Consider the following 15,888-nt stretch of genomic DNA (forward strand, 5'->3'; position numbering starts at 1 on the left):
CACCCAAAGTTGAAAAAATCCGGTTTCCTGATTGGTCCTCTGGTCAGGTGCTTCAGGTGAAAGAGACATTAACCCTTAGCTATCTGTTTATGACAGGAGTAAGACCCAACCATGCCACTTTTAGAATCTCAGTGAACAAGGACCAGGAGAAAGGAGATGCTGGCTGTCAACGTAGTGGGACATGCATCAAAGAGGAGCATATCATCTTCACCCCATCCTTATTACACAAGGAGCAGGAAGAATGGAGTAGCTGACCATGAACAATAGTGCTGTCTTGTACCAGACAATCTGCCTTGGGGGCATGGGACTCTCGCATTCTGCTGCCGTAGTTGCCAGAAAGATTTTTGGTCTGCCAGAGGCAGCTCTGGTAGATAATTATATCAGTTCTGTTGACCACATTAAGATAATGGCTGACTGTACAGATGGGGACACAATATCAGGAATTTCAGGAAGATATCAGGAAGTCCACACTCCAGCTTGCTTCTCTCAGCCATTCTGTCACTGGAGGACAGGAATGTCACTTCATGGAGGAGCAGATAGGAGCTCACATAGAAAAAGGCCACTTGTTCTCACTGGACTGGCTCTTTTTGGTTTTTGCCTTTCCAATACACCTTGCAGGGAGAAGAGAAAATCTGATCCAAAGGTGCCATGTACCAAGCCAGATAGAGGAGCATGTATAATGCACTCCCACTCAGCTAGAGTTGTGCAAAATGTTCAGAGTGAAATTTAAGCTGACACAGAACTCTCCAGATTTTAGATTTAATTAAAACCTTGAAACAAAGACCAGACATACAAAGAGATTTGCCAGCACTCTCATCTACCTTACAAGCAAATCTGTGATATTTAGGGTTGAACTTCTTCTTAGCATACACACAACGTGCCTCATGTGACATGTGACCAAGATTTATCACCGAATTTGGGCCACTGGTTGGATCATTAGTGTCCCCGGGTACTGATGGGAAGTGCAATGTGAACATGGATCCACGTGCCCCAGGGTTTGCACTCAGTTGAACTTCCTTAGTTTGTATCAAAGCCCTACAAAACTTCACATTTCACAGGGTTTGCATTGGAACCATGTTTTATACGGTTTTGATACAAACTAGGAAAGTTCAACCTAGTATCTCTCAGATTGGATACTTGGAAGTGTGAAACCGTGTGAATTGAAACCCAACAGTTTGCACAAACCCCTTTGATTATTTCTATTCTTTTCTACAGAACAGGCCTCTGACATTTGTTTTGGACTATTTTCCAAATGTAAACATCTACCAGAATATTACATAAAAGAAATACAAACTGACCATGTTTCTTCACCTACCTTAGGAGAAGCTAGAGCTTTGAAAAACTTGAAATCCTGATCCACTTCAAAGGGTCTAGGCTTTTTTGAAAGTAAGGATGATTTGGTCAATGACTTCCACCTGTTCGCAAGAGATAGGAAGGAAAAAACCTGATGTCTATAAACAGAGGGCAGCATGTAGTATCACACAATTAGCATAGAAATACAATTACTTTGAATTTCATTATGTATCTTGACAGAATAAAATTTAATGTAGGTGCTTGATAAATGTCACAAGATGTTACTTAGTTAACACTTCACCAATCTAGGTGGGATTAATTTTCTTTCACTATGTATTTGCCATCTTCAGGCTGGTATGTTTATCTATGGATCAGTAATTATCAGGACTAAACTCCAATTCATTGTGTCATAATGACTCAACATTACTTTCCATCTAGAACATAGTGACAATATGCCAGGTTCTAAGCATGGGTAATGGTCCTCTCTTGGAGGATCATGGTCTAGCGCAAGGGTCGGCAACCTTTCAGAAGTGGTGTGCTGAGTCTTCATTTATTCACTCTAATTTAAGGTCTCGCATGCCAGTAAAACATTTTAATGTTTTTCAGAAGGTCTCTCTCTATAAGTCTATATATTATATAACTAAACTAGTGTTGTATTGTAAAATAAACAAGGTTTTCAAAATGTTTAAGAAGCTTCATTTAAAATGAAATTAAAATGTTGATCTTATGCTGCTGGCCTGCTCAGCCCACTGCTGGTCTGGGGTTCTGTTCACCTAGGCCAGCAGCAGGCTGAGCGAGGCCTGTGGCTGGGACCCCAGCTGGCAAGGGTCCAGCAGCCAGAACCCCAGACCAGCAGCAGGCTGTGCGGGGCTGGCAGCCAGGACTCAGAGGGCTGGGGGCAGAGGGGTGGAGTCAGGGCTGGGGGCTGGAGGTGTCAGGGCAGAGAGGGGGCTAGGTATGACTGGGGGTGCCGGAGTCAAGGCTAGGGTTGTGGGAGGGGGATGAAGGAGTCAAGCAGAGGGCTGGTATGTATGAGGGAGGTACAGGGCTCAGGGCAGGGGCCTGGGGGGTGTGCGGGGCTCAGGACAGAGGGCGTGGTGTGGGGGGGGCGGGGGGCAGGTCTCAGGGGAAAGGGTTGGGTGACTGTCCCCCTAAGAACTCCCAGCCTCGCTGCTCCTTGTCCCCTGACTACCCCTCCTGGGACCCCTGCCCCCAACTGCCCCCCAGGACCCCACCCCCTATCTAAGCCTCCCTGTTCCTTGTCCCTGGACTGGCCCCTACCCCCTACCTGTCCTCTTACCTGCCCTGACCCTTATCCACACCCCTGTCCCCAGATAGACCCCGAGGACTCCCATGCCCCATCCAACTGCTCCCCGCCCCCTGACAGGACCCCTAGAACTCCCAACCTATCCAACCCCCTCCACTCCCTGCTTGCCCCAACCCCTCTCCACACCCCTGCCTCCTGACAGGACCCCCAGAACTCCCAGCTCATACAACCCCCCCAGCTTCTTGTCCCCTGACCACCCCCTCCAGAGACCCCCCCCACCCTAACTGCCACCCTAGGAACCTCCTTGCTCCCGATCCCCTGACCCCTATTCACCCCCTTCCCCCTCACAAACTCTGGGACTCCCATGCCCTATCCAACCCCCCCACCCCTAACTGCCCTCCAGGATCCCCCCCATCCTGCTCCCTGTCCCTTGACTGTCCCCACCCCTTATCCAACCCCCCCCGCTCCCTGACCACCCGCTCCAGAGACCCCCCACCCCTAGCCATCCCCCCCAGATCCCACCCCCTCATCCAACCCACCTTGCTCTCTGTCCCCTGACGGCCCCCACCCCTTATCCAACCCCCCCAGCCCTGGGCCCTTTACCATGAGGCTCCACACATAGCCAGACACGCTGCCCCGCAGGAGCGCGCAGCCCCCACCCCCAGAGCGCTGCACGCAGCGGCAGGGCTCCAGGGGAGGGGAGAAGGCAGGGGAGGGGCCGGAAGCTTGCTGTGCTCGGCCTGGCGCTCCAGCCTGGGAGTGTGGACCCCGCAGCTTGCCGTGCTGGGAGAGTGGGACTATTTGCCCACCCCGTGTGCACAGCTATGCTTCTGCTCCCTGCCCCCGCAGAGGCGGGCAGAGGAGAGCAGGCCGGGCTGGGCAGGATTTTTAATGGCATGCTGGAGTCCCGGCAGGTTCCAGTGTGCCATTAAAAATTGGCTCGCATGCCGTCTTTGCACGCATGCCATAGGTTGCTGACCCCTGGTCTAGCGGTTATGGCTGCAACTCCTGACTGCCATGGGGATTGTGGGGAGGGGAGCCCCAGGCTCTCCCACTTCTCTGGGCTCTGACCCAGGGCCCTTTGAGCTACCAGTAATCTGGCAACCAAGGCGGCTTAAGACTCTTCTCCCTGGGCCTCTTCCTGTTGTCCACTTCCTGGGGTCATCTTAGTCCAAGACTTTCCCCTGGGGGGGAAACCCAAACCACAATAAGTAAAGGAGGTTCCCAAAGTCCGAGGTCCACAGGATACTTCCATCTCTGGTTATCTCTGGGGGGGAGCTGTGGGCTGTAGGTCTGCTCACCTGAACTCCTGCTACCCAAATGAGCTAGTTCCCTTCCTTTTAATTTCTCCATCAGATGGAGCATTTGCTGCAGGTGTGGCAGGGCAGGGCCTGGCTGAGCCTAAAATAATCCCTTAACTCCTTGTTGTCCAGTATGGGGTTTGTACATCCCATCACTGCATGGCAATGCAGAGCTTTTTTTTGCTGATTTAACTGGTTGCCAGACTAGGTGGGCCTCAACCCAAGTTATAAAGTGAAATCCAGTAGGGCTAGATCCTCAACTAGTGTATCAACTTAGCCTCATTTACAATTAATGCAGCCATGTTGATTTATACCAGCTAAGGATCTACATCCTGTTGTTCCACTGTTGAGAAGAGTTGAAACAAATTAACACAGAATGCTACTCACTGAAATTCTTCAGCAAGTCAATGGAGCCCTGGCTACTTACACCAGCTGGGAATCTGGGCCAATGTTCGCAAATGTTTATTTGAATTCTGAACATCTGTTCGGTTCAATCATGTTTGGACCCTTTTTATGTGTATGAACATTTGAGAAACATCTATTCCTTGTTTGGATATCATTATCTCAATTCACTATTTGAAACTTTTAAAACATTAGCATAATAAATGAGGAAGAGTAATTATACAATAAGGAAGCAGAAATAATACATATGGATTAAGTGACCAACAAGACACAAAATGCTTTAATTTCCATGCATAAGCTATTTCAGCTATTACAAATAGGGAAAAATATGCCAAAAATAAAGTCTTTGGAGAAATATTTGCAAACAAAAATAGGCTAGCCATGTAATAATTTACTTGCAGTAGTTAATTCACATCAATCTAATTACTGCAGTGTACTCTGTCTACACGGTGTTATATCAACTGGCCACTCTAACCTCATCTAGTACAACAGGTCTACACTGCAAACAAAAACCTGCAGCACCAAGTTTTAGAGCTTGGGTCAATTGACTTGAGCTTGTGGGGCTACAAATAGTGTAGACATTTTGGGTTCAGGCTGGAACCCGGATTCTGAAACCCAGTGAGGGGAAGGTGTTGGGTCTAAGTCTGAATGTCTGCAGTGCTATTTTTAACCCTGCAGCTAACCTATGCATCCGAAGAAGTGGGTTGTAGCCCACGAAAGTTTATGCTGAAAGAAATTTGTTAGTCTCTAAGGTGCCACAAGTACTCCTGTTCTTTTTGTGGATACAGACTAACACCGCTGCTACGCTGAAACCATAACATTCATGCCAACTTTGAAGCTCCCAGCTTTGAATTATGAGCACACACACCAGAAAATACAGGAAAAATGCATTTTTATTCTACATCTCCATTCCTCAACAATTAAGCTGGTTTTGCTTTAACTTTTAGAAGGCTTCATCTTTGTGTTGAGATCAGGTAAGAAAAAGTTTTATCTTGAAACTGTTTTTTAGAAGGTTCAGTCAGTAAGAGGGAAACAATTTCCCAAACTTGACAAGAGTGTACATTAAATACATACATTCTGATTAACTTTAGTGATTATCTAATTATCACAGCAGAGAATTAGTAGTTAGAATTCCAGGGCTCCAGTCCTGGCTCTGCCACTTGCTATATGACTTTGAGTAAGTCACTTAACCACTGTGCCTTAGTTTACTCCTCTGTAAAATGGGGATATAGTCTAACTCATGGAGTATTGTAAAACTTGTGTCAGAGTACACATCCTCAGATGAAAAAATTTCTGAAAGTGTGATGTGTTTGTTAATAGTCCCCAATGCACATGTAAATAAGTGTTTATGAGCTTACTTCTTCCTGTCCAGTATTAGGGGATATTCAAACTTCTGCTTCTTTTCCATGTACTTGCTGTCTTCTTTGATTATAACGGGAAATTCATTAACATCACAGGGCAAAATCAAATCACTGGATTCTGATAATTCAAACACCCTGCGCTGTCCAAAGTAACCAACATAGTGTCCGGTTGGTGCATGCCAGAGCCTAGAGGTGCAGAAGGAGAGATGGGAAAAGTGGGTAAATTTAGAAACTGAAAGAAAGTGATATGCCTTTAGAACAATATTATGTAATTCAATAACCCCTGACCACTGTAGTAGACTAGTTGTAAGACAATATCAGAGTTATGATTGAGAGTACATAGCAAATTAAGTAAATTAAGGGTAGAAAAACCTTAGAAGAATGTTATAATTATAAAAAATAATACTTAAAAACCAAGACATTCAGTGCCAAGGCTAAAATTAAATTTAAAAATGTGAAAGTATGAAGAGTTAACGCACTTCAAACAACCTCAACTGTCTCTGTAGAGAGATGCTGCCACCACCAAACAGATTTTTAGAAGTCAAATTTCCTAGATTTGTTGATTTGTTTCAGAAACTTGAAGCTTACTTTTTTGTTAAGAGCAAACTGCATAAGGGGCTATAAAACATTGTTCTTTATCCAGGAAATTGCAATGGTTTAATCTGCAAGATATCACATATAGGGCAAAATAACCTGGCATATTAATTTGACAAGCACCTGCACAAAGTTAAAATTGGATCCAAAAAGGAGCTCATTTCCAGAACGATAGGGCCTTTCTTTATGTGCTCAATTTCACACACTTGAAGAAAAACTTGACTGTCTATCTCTACACATTTTGTGAGACTGGTGGGGTTCAAACTAAATAAATAAAAATAAAAGTATCTGAGAGCTTTGGGGGTGGGGGGAAGAGTGGATGCATTATGTCTAAAGCTAAGCTGTGCACATGCAGAACTGATTTTTTCCTCACCAAAACAGATATCTAAAGTTATTTCAGTTCTCAGCTAGACAAAAGTCAGGCAAAAAGGGGAGATCTGGGAAAAGAGAATCCATAAGCTAAATCAATAGCAAGCATTAGCCATGTCTGTACCTGACAGAACCATCCACAGAGGCTGTCACTATCAGGTTTTTCTCCTCCTCGTAGAATAGGCTGACCACTTTGGTGGAATGAGCTCGCCAGCAGAGCTGCTGCTTTATTTGCTAAGAGGAGGAAAGCAAAAAACCAACCAAACAAAAACCATCGCTGACCACATTTCAGTCCACTATGTACTCTAACATTATTACCACCACAGCGTCCTTATGAAGCAGGCTATATTCAGACTCTAAAGAAGTGAGGTTACAGGGGTGAAAGGAAGTTAAAGGACATATCTGTATGCTTGAGTCCTGGGCAGGGGCGGAGCCTCAACCGGAAGAGGCAGAGCCTTTAAATCAAGATTTAAAGCCCCAAGGCTGTGGCTGGGAGACCTAGGGCCTTTAAATCACCCCTGGAGCTACCAGTTGCATAGGTGGCTGGGAGCACCAGAACTCAGAGGAGATTTAAAGGGTAGCAGCAGCAGGGCTCTGGCGATGATTTAAAAGGCCCGGGGCTCCCCGCAATGGCTGGACCCCCAGTTCTTTAAAGCGCCGCCCGAACCCAGGTGCTGTAGCCCCGGGGTAGTGGCAGCAGGGCTCCCATGGGGATTTAAAGGGCCAGGGGCTCTGGCCGGTGCGGGGAGCCATGGAACTTTTAAATCGCCAGCCTGGGGAAGCCGGTCAGGTCCGGCATGGCTTTCCGGCTTACTTCCACCTCTGTAAGGTTATGATAGAACAAGCTGAAGGCAGTGTGCACGAAGACACTAGGCTAAATTCATCCCTAGTGTAACTCCACTGAACACAATGGAGTTATGCCAGTGACATTTTACTTTTGTTCTTAATGTTGTTCTCAGTCTGAAATAGACAATTCAGACCAAAAGTACAGGCTTACTCTTTGTAGATGGGAAGAAAGTGGACTGAACTTGTCTCAGGATGGTGACGTACGATTCCATTTTTCTCTACCTGTCATATGTGAATGGCAAGTTATTCAGGTGGAACAATGATTTTTCATTCTCACCTTATTTTCATCTTGTGGATCTTCCAGGAATGAGCCAGTATTCCAGCGCATAATATGCCCTTCTGTGTTTAAAAAAAAACAAAACAGAATCATTTCAAAAGAGGTTCAAACCTCTTTATAGGTGTCCTCTGTTGCTAGATATGCTACCAAGTGTTCTAGGTAAGGACAAGGCAGAAGGAAGCCAATGGTCTGGGCACTGAAAGTTAGTTTTTAGGATAACGTAAATGTCACTTAACTATTTCATTAGCAAACAAAGGAGAAAATGTTAGTCCATATGTTACGATGGAATACTGATCTCCAGCCTATTTATGAAGAATGTCACATTAACAGCATACATGTAACTGTTTGTTAAAAGCATCTAAGAATTTTAAATAATTACAAACGCACAAAGATGGTCACCTACTAAGCAGAGTTAGCTACAGCATAGACCAAACATGAGGGAGTTTCATAGGGGTGACATTTTTCATTTTAAAATGACAAACTGGGAAGAGTTTGATTAATCACATGCATAATGAAAAAGAAAATATCTCATGCCTTTCTAGTGCACTCATGTGGGATACACAGTTCAAGATGAGGGAGACTGACCACTGAAATGGGAACATTTACCTTGATATAGTGTCCTTCCACTGCTCCTTGCTCCAGTTTTCCTGCCATGTTCCAGTTCCTCCATCACCATTGAAAACTCCCCTTTGTTGCTCTCCCACTAGGAGGCTTCTGGGTAGTCACAGCCACCACTCGTGGCAGACCTAGTCTCTAGAACTGTACACTTGGGCAGAGAGAAATATGGGCAGCTCTAGTGGGGAAGGATGAAAGGGGAGGAGATAGCAGCAGGTGGGCTAACAGAAGCTATCCAGGCAATATAGCAATGGGTGTCAGCACTGGGGAGAAGGGAGGGGAGTGCAGGACTCACACTGAGCAGAACCGGTAGGAAAACCTCATGCAGCCACTTAGAATCTGCAGCCAGTAACATGCAAGCAGGTGGACAAAAGGGGAAAGCATCAAATGCAGGAGAAAGGTGGTATGACAGTAGCACGGAATATTCCTCCATTAATAGTCAAAAAGCTCCTTGCTGTCCTGTGCAATATGGGATAGTTGATTAGAGAGAAAGCTTTCCCTTGAACCTCTGTCTATTTTTAGGGTATGTCTACATTGCAACCAGGGGTATGATTTGAAGCTCATGTAGACATACCCATGCCAGCTGTACTCTAGCTGGCTCAGCAAAAATAGAAGTGAGGATGCTACAGGTGTGGACTTCAACGAGTTGCACAAACCCACCTGACCTCCCTGTGTGCACATTTGTTTGCATAGCTAGTGCTGAAGTCCATGGAGTCTTCACATCTATTTTTAGCAAGCTAGCTAGAGTACAACTAGGGTGGCCATGTCCACACAAACTACCCCATATCCTGTTGCAATGCAGTGCACCCTTGGTGTCAACCTCAAACCATTGTTACATTCTGAAAGGCCTGGAAAAGCTTTTTCCATCTCACTTCTGCCAAGCACAGACAGGAAGTGTGGAATTACTGTGAGAAACTCTGTTCTCATGGGATTTCCAGCAGGAACAGAAATATAAGTACCTGATGTCTCATGAGACAGATGGAGACAAAGAAGATTTTCAGGGCAAGTTTGAAGACACAAAGAGTCACAAAGTTTGAAGAGGTTTAGATAAGCTTCAGATAAGCAACCAAACTTTTGCATGTTTTGCCAAATGAAAGCCACCTTCAACCTTTTGAGGTTCACTAAACATTAAATTAATGATCAGAGAAAGGGCTGCCAGCAGAGGCATCAGTAATGCTTTTTCCCCTCACTCTGCTGTGTATTTATGAAAGAGAGGTCATTGTTGTATACTGAACTTTTCACTGTCCATGAACTACCTCTGTCTGTGTGCAACAACAGCAGCCAATTTGCTTTTAGTTGCAGCGGCCGGTTATGGACAGGGGCGGCTCTAGCTTTTTTGCCACCCCAAGCACGGCAGTGAGGCAGCCTTCGGCGGCTCACCTGCGGGAGGTCCTTTGGTCCCATGGCTTCGGCGTCCCCGCCACCGAATTGCTGCCAAATCCATGGGACCAGCAGACCTTCCTCAGGCATGCCGCCAAAGGCTGCCTGACTGCTGCCCTCACAGGGACTGACAGGGCACCCTCTGCGGCTTGCCTCCCCAGGCATGCGCTTGAAGTGCTGGTGCCTGGAGCCACCATTGGTTATGGAGAATGTGGGACTTTTGCTTATTCTTATTGTTAATCTTTGCCCTTAGTTTAAAATGAGGGAATTTAGATGGTAAATATATGGGAATTCTTTGTGTAAAGAAAATATAACACATGGCTCTTGAAAGTAGCCTCCGTACTGATAGTGTTGTTAGCTTCTGGCTTTAACCTGCATTCCTTACTCCCGTAGACCCCCTTTCCTTGATTTTTAATGCAGTTTTGTTTTGGCCTTTCATTGCCACATTCCCAGCATGTTTTCACGATAATCTTTTTCAACCGCTACGAAGAGACAGGAGAACTGTGATTGAGAAGCGGTCACTTACCCTTGGTGGCTGCTAAAAGCATTTTAGCAGAGATATCAGTGCACAGAGCAGTCAGAGGAATTGCAGGGTGCTTTGTGAAGGGCAAAACTTCTCTCAGTAAATCTCCCTAAAACAAATAAAGTCGGCTTTCCTCTACACTTTATCCACACAAAAATCAAAGCAACAGAAATTTTATCATGTTAACATGATGCAATGTTTTCTGTTGCTTTGATTTTTCATGCATTAAGTAAATAACAAACCATATTAGTCAGATTTTATACCAATAACATACATTGAGCTGCTTTGTTATACCTGGAGGGTTCAGTATCACACTTAATTAAAACCACTGAAGTCCCTAAAACCTTTTAATAATATGTCTTAATTAAACCACCTAGAAGCAAACTATTCCCGGTCTTGTAACTCATATTGACATCAACCGGATTGCACAACATGCAAGTCATACCTGACCCTCTACTCATTTATACAGTTGCACCACCCATTATTGCTACATTATTTTTCAAAGAAAGAGTCAGTTAACAGGGCAGATTTCCTCTTATAATTGGAGCCGCAGACTCTGCCTTGCCCACCACACTGTCTCAAAAGGCAGAAGAGGTGGGTAAAGGATGGACCCCAAGGGAGTTACATACCTTTTCAGACAGTTGTCACTACAATTATTCTAAGCCATGATTTTCCTCCTTTTTCCCTCCGCCTTTTCCTTTGCTACAGCTGTTAAAGCAGCACTAAATTTGTTCATAGAAATAATGATCAGTGAAAAAAAAAAACTCCTATAACTTCATATGTTAGGTGAGAGCAGGATGCTGAAGATGTGGAGCATTTTCTTCTTTCAACCCCACCTCCTCCAAAAATGCAATCAAATACATTACCTCAATAGTCCATAGATAGACACAGCCATTTTCATGAGCAGATGCCAGTATTGGTGAGCATGTATGTCCAGCTATGTTTCTGGAGAAGCCAGAGGCTGATTTTTTGGTGTCAGAGGGTTGCACATCCTTCTCGTTGGTTGTCTCTTCCCTTTCTGGAAAATAATTGACCCTATTATCTTCTTGCCATAGTTCTTACAGTTCTTTCTTTGAACACAAAGCAATGGCAAAATGCTAAGAAAATCATTAACTTTGACAAATGAAAATGTCAAGGCCCCTTCGAAAATATTTCATAAATACTAGCAAGGAGCCATTGGGAAAACTTGGAGACACATTGTTTAGGAAGTATTCTCGTGACACTTCCTGTGCCAAACTGCATCATTCCTGCACAGGTGCGAAGATCCCTTTTCACAGCATGGGGGGCAGATTTCAGAGAGGCTGCATAGAGGGCCTGTGCTCCCCTTGTGTGCCTCCCAGCAGTGTTCTGCTGCATCTCTAACTGTCGGGGCAGGGCAGGGAAGGGATATGACCAGGGGACCTGCAAAAGTGCAGATTCACTGATCAGAGTCTTCCAGGGAGTAGAAGTGCAAGATTGTGGCATTGGCCACTAGCTCAGCCATGAGGCTGCAGATATAGCCCAGGGAGTGGTGCTGCTGATATTCTGCAGGCTCAGGGAGAGAATTCCATCCTTCTTAAAAATACCAACAATCCCTGTGCAAAGCCCGTCTGTCTCCTAAGCATTTGACATTTTGGAGTTCTATATTTCCCCCTTTGTTCTCTATTTCTAAAGATATGTGCATGAACCAAGAGCTTTATTTTAAGGGTCCATTTGCTTTTACCTCTAGGTCACTAGCTCAAACCTGACGCATGTGGGTACTGAGTGTCACCAGCGGTCTATGTGAAATAACTCAGTGTCCATTCTGTTGACAGGGACACCTGCCTAGCAGGACCATCAATAGTGACTGTAGTCAAATTCTGGTTTCAGCGCCAATTCCATTCTGTTTGGATGCTGCTTCAATCCCACGCTTGGCCTGCCACTAGGGATCACAATTTGCTGTCCAGATTCAAGAAAAGACTCCTAGCTGTGTCATCTGCATGCTGATGATATTTCCGTCCCTCAGTCTCTCATTATCTGCCCCAGCTGCCTTCCAAGTGGATGAGCAGGTGGGATTTTTATTTGCTTTAGCTGATACCTTGAAACATCTCCTTAAAGCCTCTCTGACAACAAGCAGACAGTTTGAAAAATGGGTTTTTCTTCCCCCAGGTTTAAATACCCTATCCTCCCCAACCACCCAAGAAATCTTCTAGTATAAAGAGCAACACATTCCATACCTACTGTTGCTGAAGACTCTCCATTGTTTACATCTTCCTAAAAAAAACAAGATTTATAAAACAGAAATTGAGCCAGAAAATTGAAAGCAGAAGAGCATATACATAGTACTGGACCTTGACATGCCCGGAGAAACAGTTCTCTAGACTGTCATTATTTAAGGAATGAACTGATTCCCTCAGAGGCTTATGTGGAACTTCTCACTTATATTATCCCAGCTTCCAAGAAGGGTCTACACTAAGTTAATTCCTTTCTCGGATAATGAATGGACAAACACACAGAATATAAATCCATGGGGGCAGGGCCGGCCCTAGCCATTTTGCTGCCCCAAGCACGGCGGCACGCCACGGGGGGCACTCTGCTGCTTGCCGGTCCCATGGCTCCGGTGGATCTCCCGCAGAGGTGGCCTGGTCCACCGGAGCCACCTGCCGCCCTCTCGGCAACCGGCAGAGCGCCCCCCGCGGCATGCCTCTCCAAGCACACGCTTGGCGCACTGGGTCCTGGAGCCAGCCCTGCATGGGGGAGATTTTCCAAAAGCACAGATGAATGGGAGTTAGGGGCCTTTGCAGATCTACTCACTAGCTCTTGTCATTGCCTTGAGCAAAAATGGGTAAAATAGCAAAGTTGCAAAGCTTACCCACATGTACCCCCATTTCAGCAAACAAACGCCTCTTTTTGAAGACTTCAGCCAAATTCTGTCTGCTACTTCTCTCAAGCACTGCTTTCAACTGTATCTTAACCTCACTTCTAACACAAAGTCCTGTCGGAATTATGTGTGCGGCTTTTCACTCTAAAATCAGTACTTTCACATGGCCTCAACCACATGGTTGGAGGTGCTGGACAAGTGGGTTGCATCCAATCTATATGGGTCACTCTGTAAACTACAGTAGAACCTCAGAGTTATGAACATCAGAGTTACAAATTGACAGGCAACTATACACCTCATTTGGAACTGGAAGTGCGCAATTACACAGCAGCGGAGACAAAAAAAAGTAAATATAGTACAGTACTGTGTTAAATGTAAACTACTAAAAAATAAAATAAAGGGAAAGCAACATTTTTCTTCTTCATAATAAAGTTTCAAAGCTGTATTAAGTCAATGTTCAGTTGTCAACTTTTGAAAGAGCAAGCATAACATTTTGTTCAGTTACGAACATTTCAGAGTTACGAACCACCGCCATTTCCAAAAAGTGTTTGTAATTCTGAGGTCCTACTGTACAGAGATGTGGACTCACTGAAGGGTCTCCAAGGGCTATGGTGGGGTGGGCCCACTTGTTAGGCAGGATCTGTAGGAGGGAGTGGAAGATTTCAATAAGTCAGGAGGGAGACTAAGAAGCACAGGGTGCTTCAGAGGTTATAGATGAAGAGGACCAGCCTCCTCAGTCTAGTAAATATGTATTGGCCTGTATGTCTTCACATGCTAGCTCCTTGGGACACATTTGACAACCACAACCTGTTATTTCTCTACTTTTAGTACCTCAATGGCTTCACTCAAGTGTGCGGATCAAAATTATGTATATGCCAATTTGAAAATTTAAAAATGTATATACAGAGTTGAGAAAAACAGAGCCTGAGAAAAATTATGAGACTGTAGCAATTTTTTTAAAACTCCTGAGTCCTGATCTGAGAATTTCTCTCCACTTTCTTCCACATTGCACCTCTTCCTTCCAGGCTCTGCAGCTCTGGCAGTATTCCTCTGGCAGGAAAAGGCAAGACAAAAGTACCACAAAATCACCAAGTTAGCTCTAATGAAAATACTCTTATCTATATATTGAAATCTACCTGGTAGATTTCAAAAATATGCCCTTACAAGGAAGTACTTTAAATATCCCAGAGTTATTCATGGCACCCTTGTTAGTTTTCCTACCATACAGATGTGGCTTCAGTGTTCACATTTCATTCTAGAGAATCCCAATGTTCCCATTTTGTGCCCTGTACCGTTCCCCATCAAAGCAGGAAATGCTGGTGATGTGCATCTTACAAAACCTTTGATATCAGTCACTCCATGTACCAGCAGCAAGCTGCTGAATGGCGCACACTCCCAAATCCCATCTTTATTTCCATCTTTGTGCTGTGCTTGCCTTCTAGTCTGGGAAGCAAAATGAATCAGACATCTGTGGAGCATGGGCCTCTGCATGGCAGAACATTGAGCTTGTCAAACCACTGGATTCTCTGGTTGTTTTTAGCTGCTACATAGAAATTTAGCCTGGGTGAAGTGGAAACCAAAGCATCCAACATACCTTGTTTAGGCTCAAGTGGCTTCCTTCTACACCCTGTGTGGCCGTCATATCACTTACAAGGGATGAAGTGGTGGAGGAGGAGAGACTAAGGGAAAAATCCAGATATAGGGCTGATGGCACATAATGAAATATGGGTGACTACTGACATTCTCAGAGATTAAGTTAGAGATCTATAGTTAATATTAGCCAGTGCTATGGGGGGGAGGGGGGAGAGACGGGGGAAGCAGTATCTCCACTAGGTGGATTAAGTTTTCAAAAATGTTAGAAAGTAACCTAAGTATGTGAGCAGGGAACTGCAAGAAAGAGAAAGGAGGGTCTTATGGTTAAGGCAGTTAAATGCTGCCCCAGAGAATTGGATTCTATCCCTGTCTGTGCCATAGAGTTCCTGTATAATGCTGGGAAAGTCACTTGAATTGAACACTTCACAGGTGGTCACTAATTGTGCGTTCCTAATTTTCTGGATGCCCAATTTGAGACTGTTGGGTCTCATTTGCAGAAGTGCTGAGCACTCACAGTTGCAGTTGAAATTAATATGGGAGCTGTCCTTTGAACACATGACAATGCTAAGAACTCTGAAAAATCAGATGCTAGTTGTCTCAAATTGAACACCCAAAATTAGTGGATACTTTTGACCTTAATATTTCTGTATATCAATTATCATCCAGAAAATAAGAATAATAATACCCTGTCATTTCACAAAGATGTTATGAAAATAATTGTGTCTGTGAAACACTCATGAAAATCCATGAGGAAATGAATATTCTTGTCTTCAGAGCAGGGTTTGTTAGTGTGCAATAAATAAGGCTCGGGCCACACTTTGAACAATGGGGATACAACAAAATAGTGAATCCTTCCATCCATCCTGTGCACTGAATGAGGCAGGGATCCCATGGAACAAGTGATATGTGATCATGTAATTAAAGACGATCATAATATGCACAAAGGTGCCTCCTTAATTCTGGCATTTCCTAGCCTTGGAGTGCTTCACTTTGCAAGCTTAGCAAATGTTATTTTAATGTATTTTGTGTGTGTGTGTGTGTGTGTGTGTGTATAATAATAATAAGCTTCCATTTAATCAGAAACAGTAATAGAAAATACAACCTATGCAAAACACGTATGATTCAATGTCATTGCAAGAGCCTCACCTTTCAATAGTAAGAATATTTCCTGACATAAAAAATGCAAACTGTGAAACTAATCACTGCGTTTAATTTAATTTACCTGGGT

The 15,888-nt window shown here is 44.5% G+C and overlaps 1 protein-coding gene across 1 annotated transcript in view; it reads right to left on the reverse strand.

Moving 5' to 3' along the window:
- WDR64 (WD repeat domain 64) overlaps window positions 1-15,888 on the reverse strand; it is a 137,690-nt gene that overhangs the window by 15,531 nt on the left and 106,271 nt on the right. The window contains exons 18-25 of the mRNA XM_050951595.1: window positions 14,662-14,746; window positions 12,424-12,460; window positions 11,095-11,246; window positions 10,232-10,337; window positions 7,711-7,772; window positions 6,712-6,821; window positions 5,622-5,810; window positions 1,316-1,415 (exon numbers count right to left, since the gene is read on the reverse strand). Of these exons, the coding sequence (XP_050807552.1) occupies window positions 1,316-1,415; window positions 5,622-5,810; window positions 6,712-6,821; window positions 7,711-7,772; window positions 10,232-10,337; window positions 11,095-11,246; window positions 12,424-12,460; window positions 14,662-14,746 (841 nt within the window). The remainder of the gene's footprint in view (window positions 1-1,315; window positions 1,416-5,621; window positions 5,811-6,711; window positions 6,822-7,710; window positions 7,773-10,231; window positions 10,338-11,094; window positions 11,247-12,423; window positions 12,461-14,661; window positions 14,747-15,888) is intronic.

The sequence above is a fragment of the Gopherus flavomarginatus genome, chromosome 4 (genome assembly GCF_025201925.1).
Source record: "Gopherus flavomarginatus isolate rGopFla2 chromosome 4, rGopFla2.mat.asm, whole genome shotgun sequence".
Lineage (NCBI taxonomy): Eukaryota > Metazoa > Chordata > Testudines > Testudinidae > Gopherus > Gopherus flavomarginatus.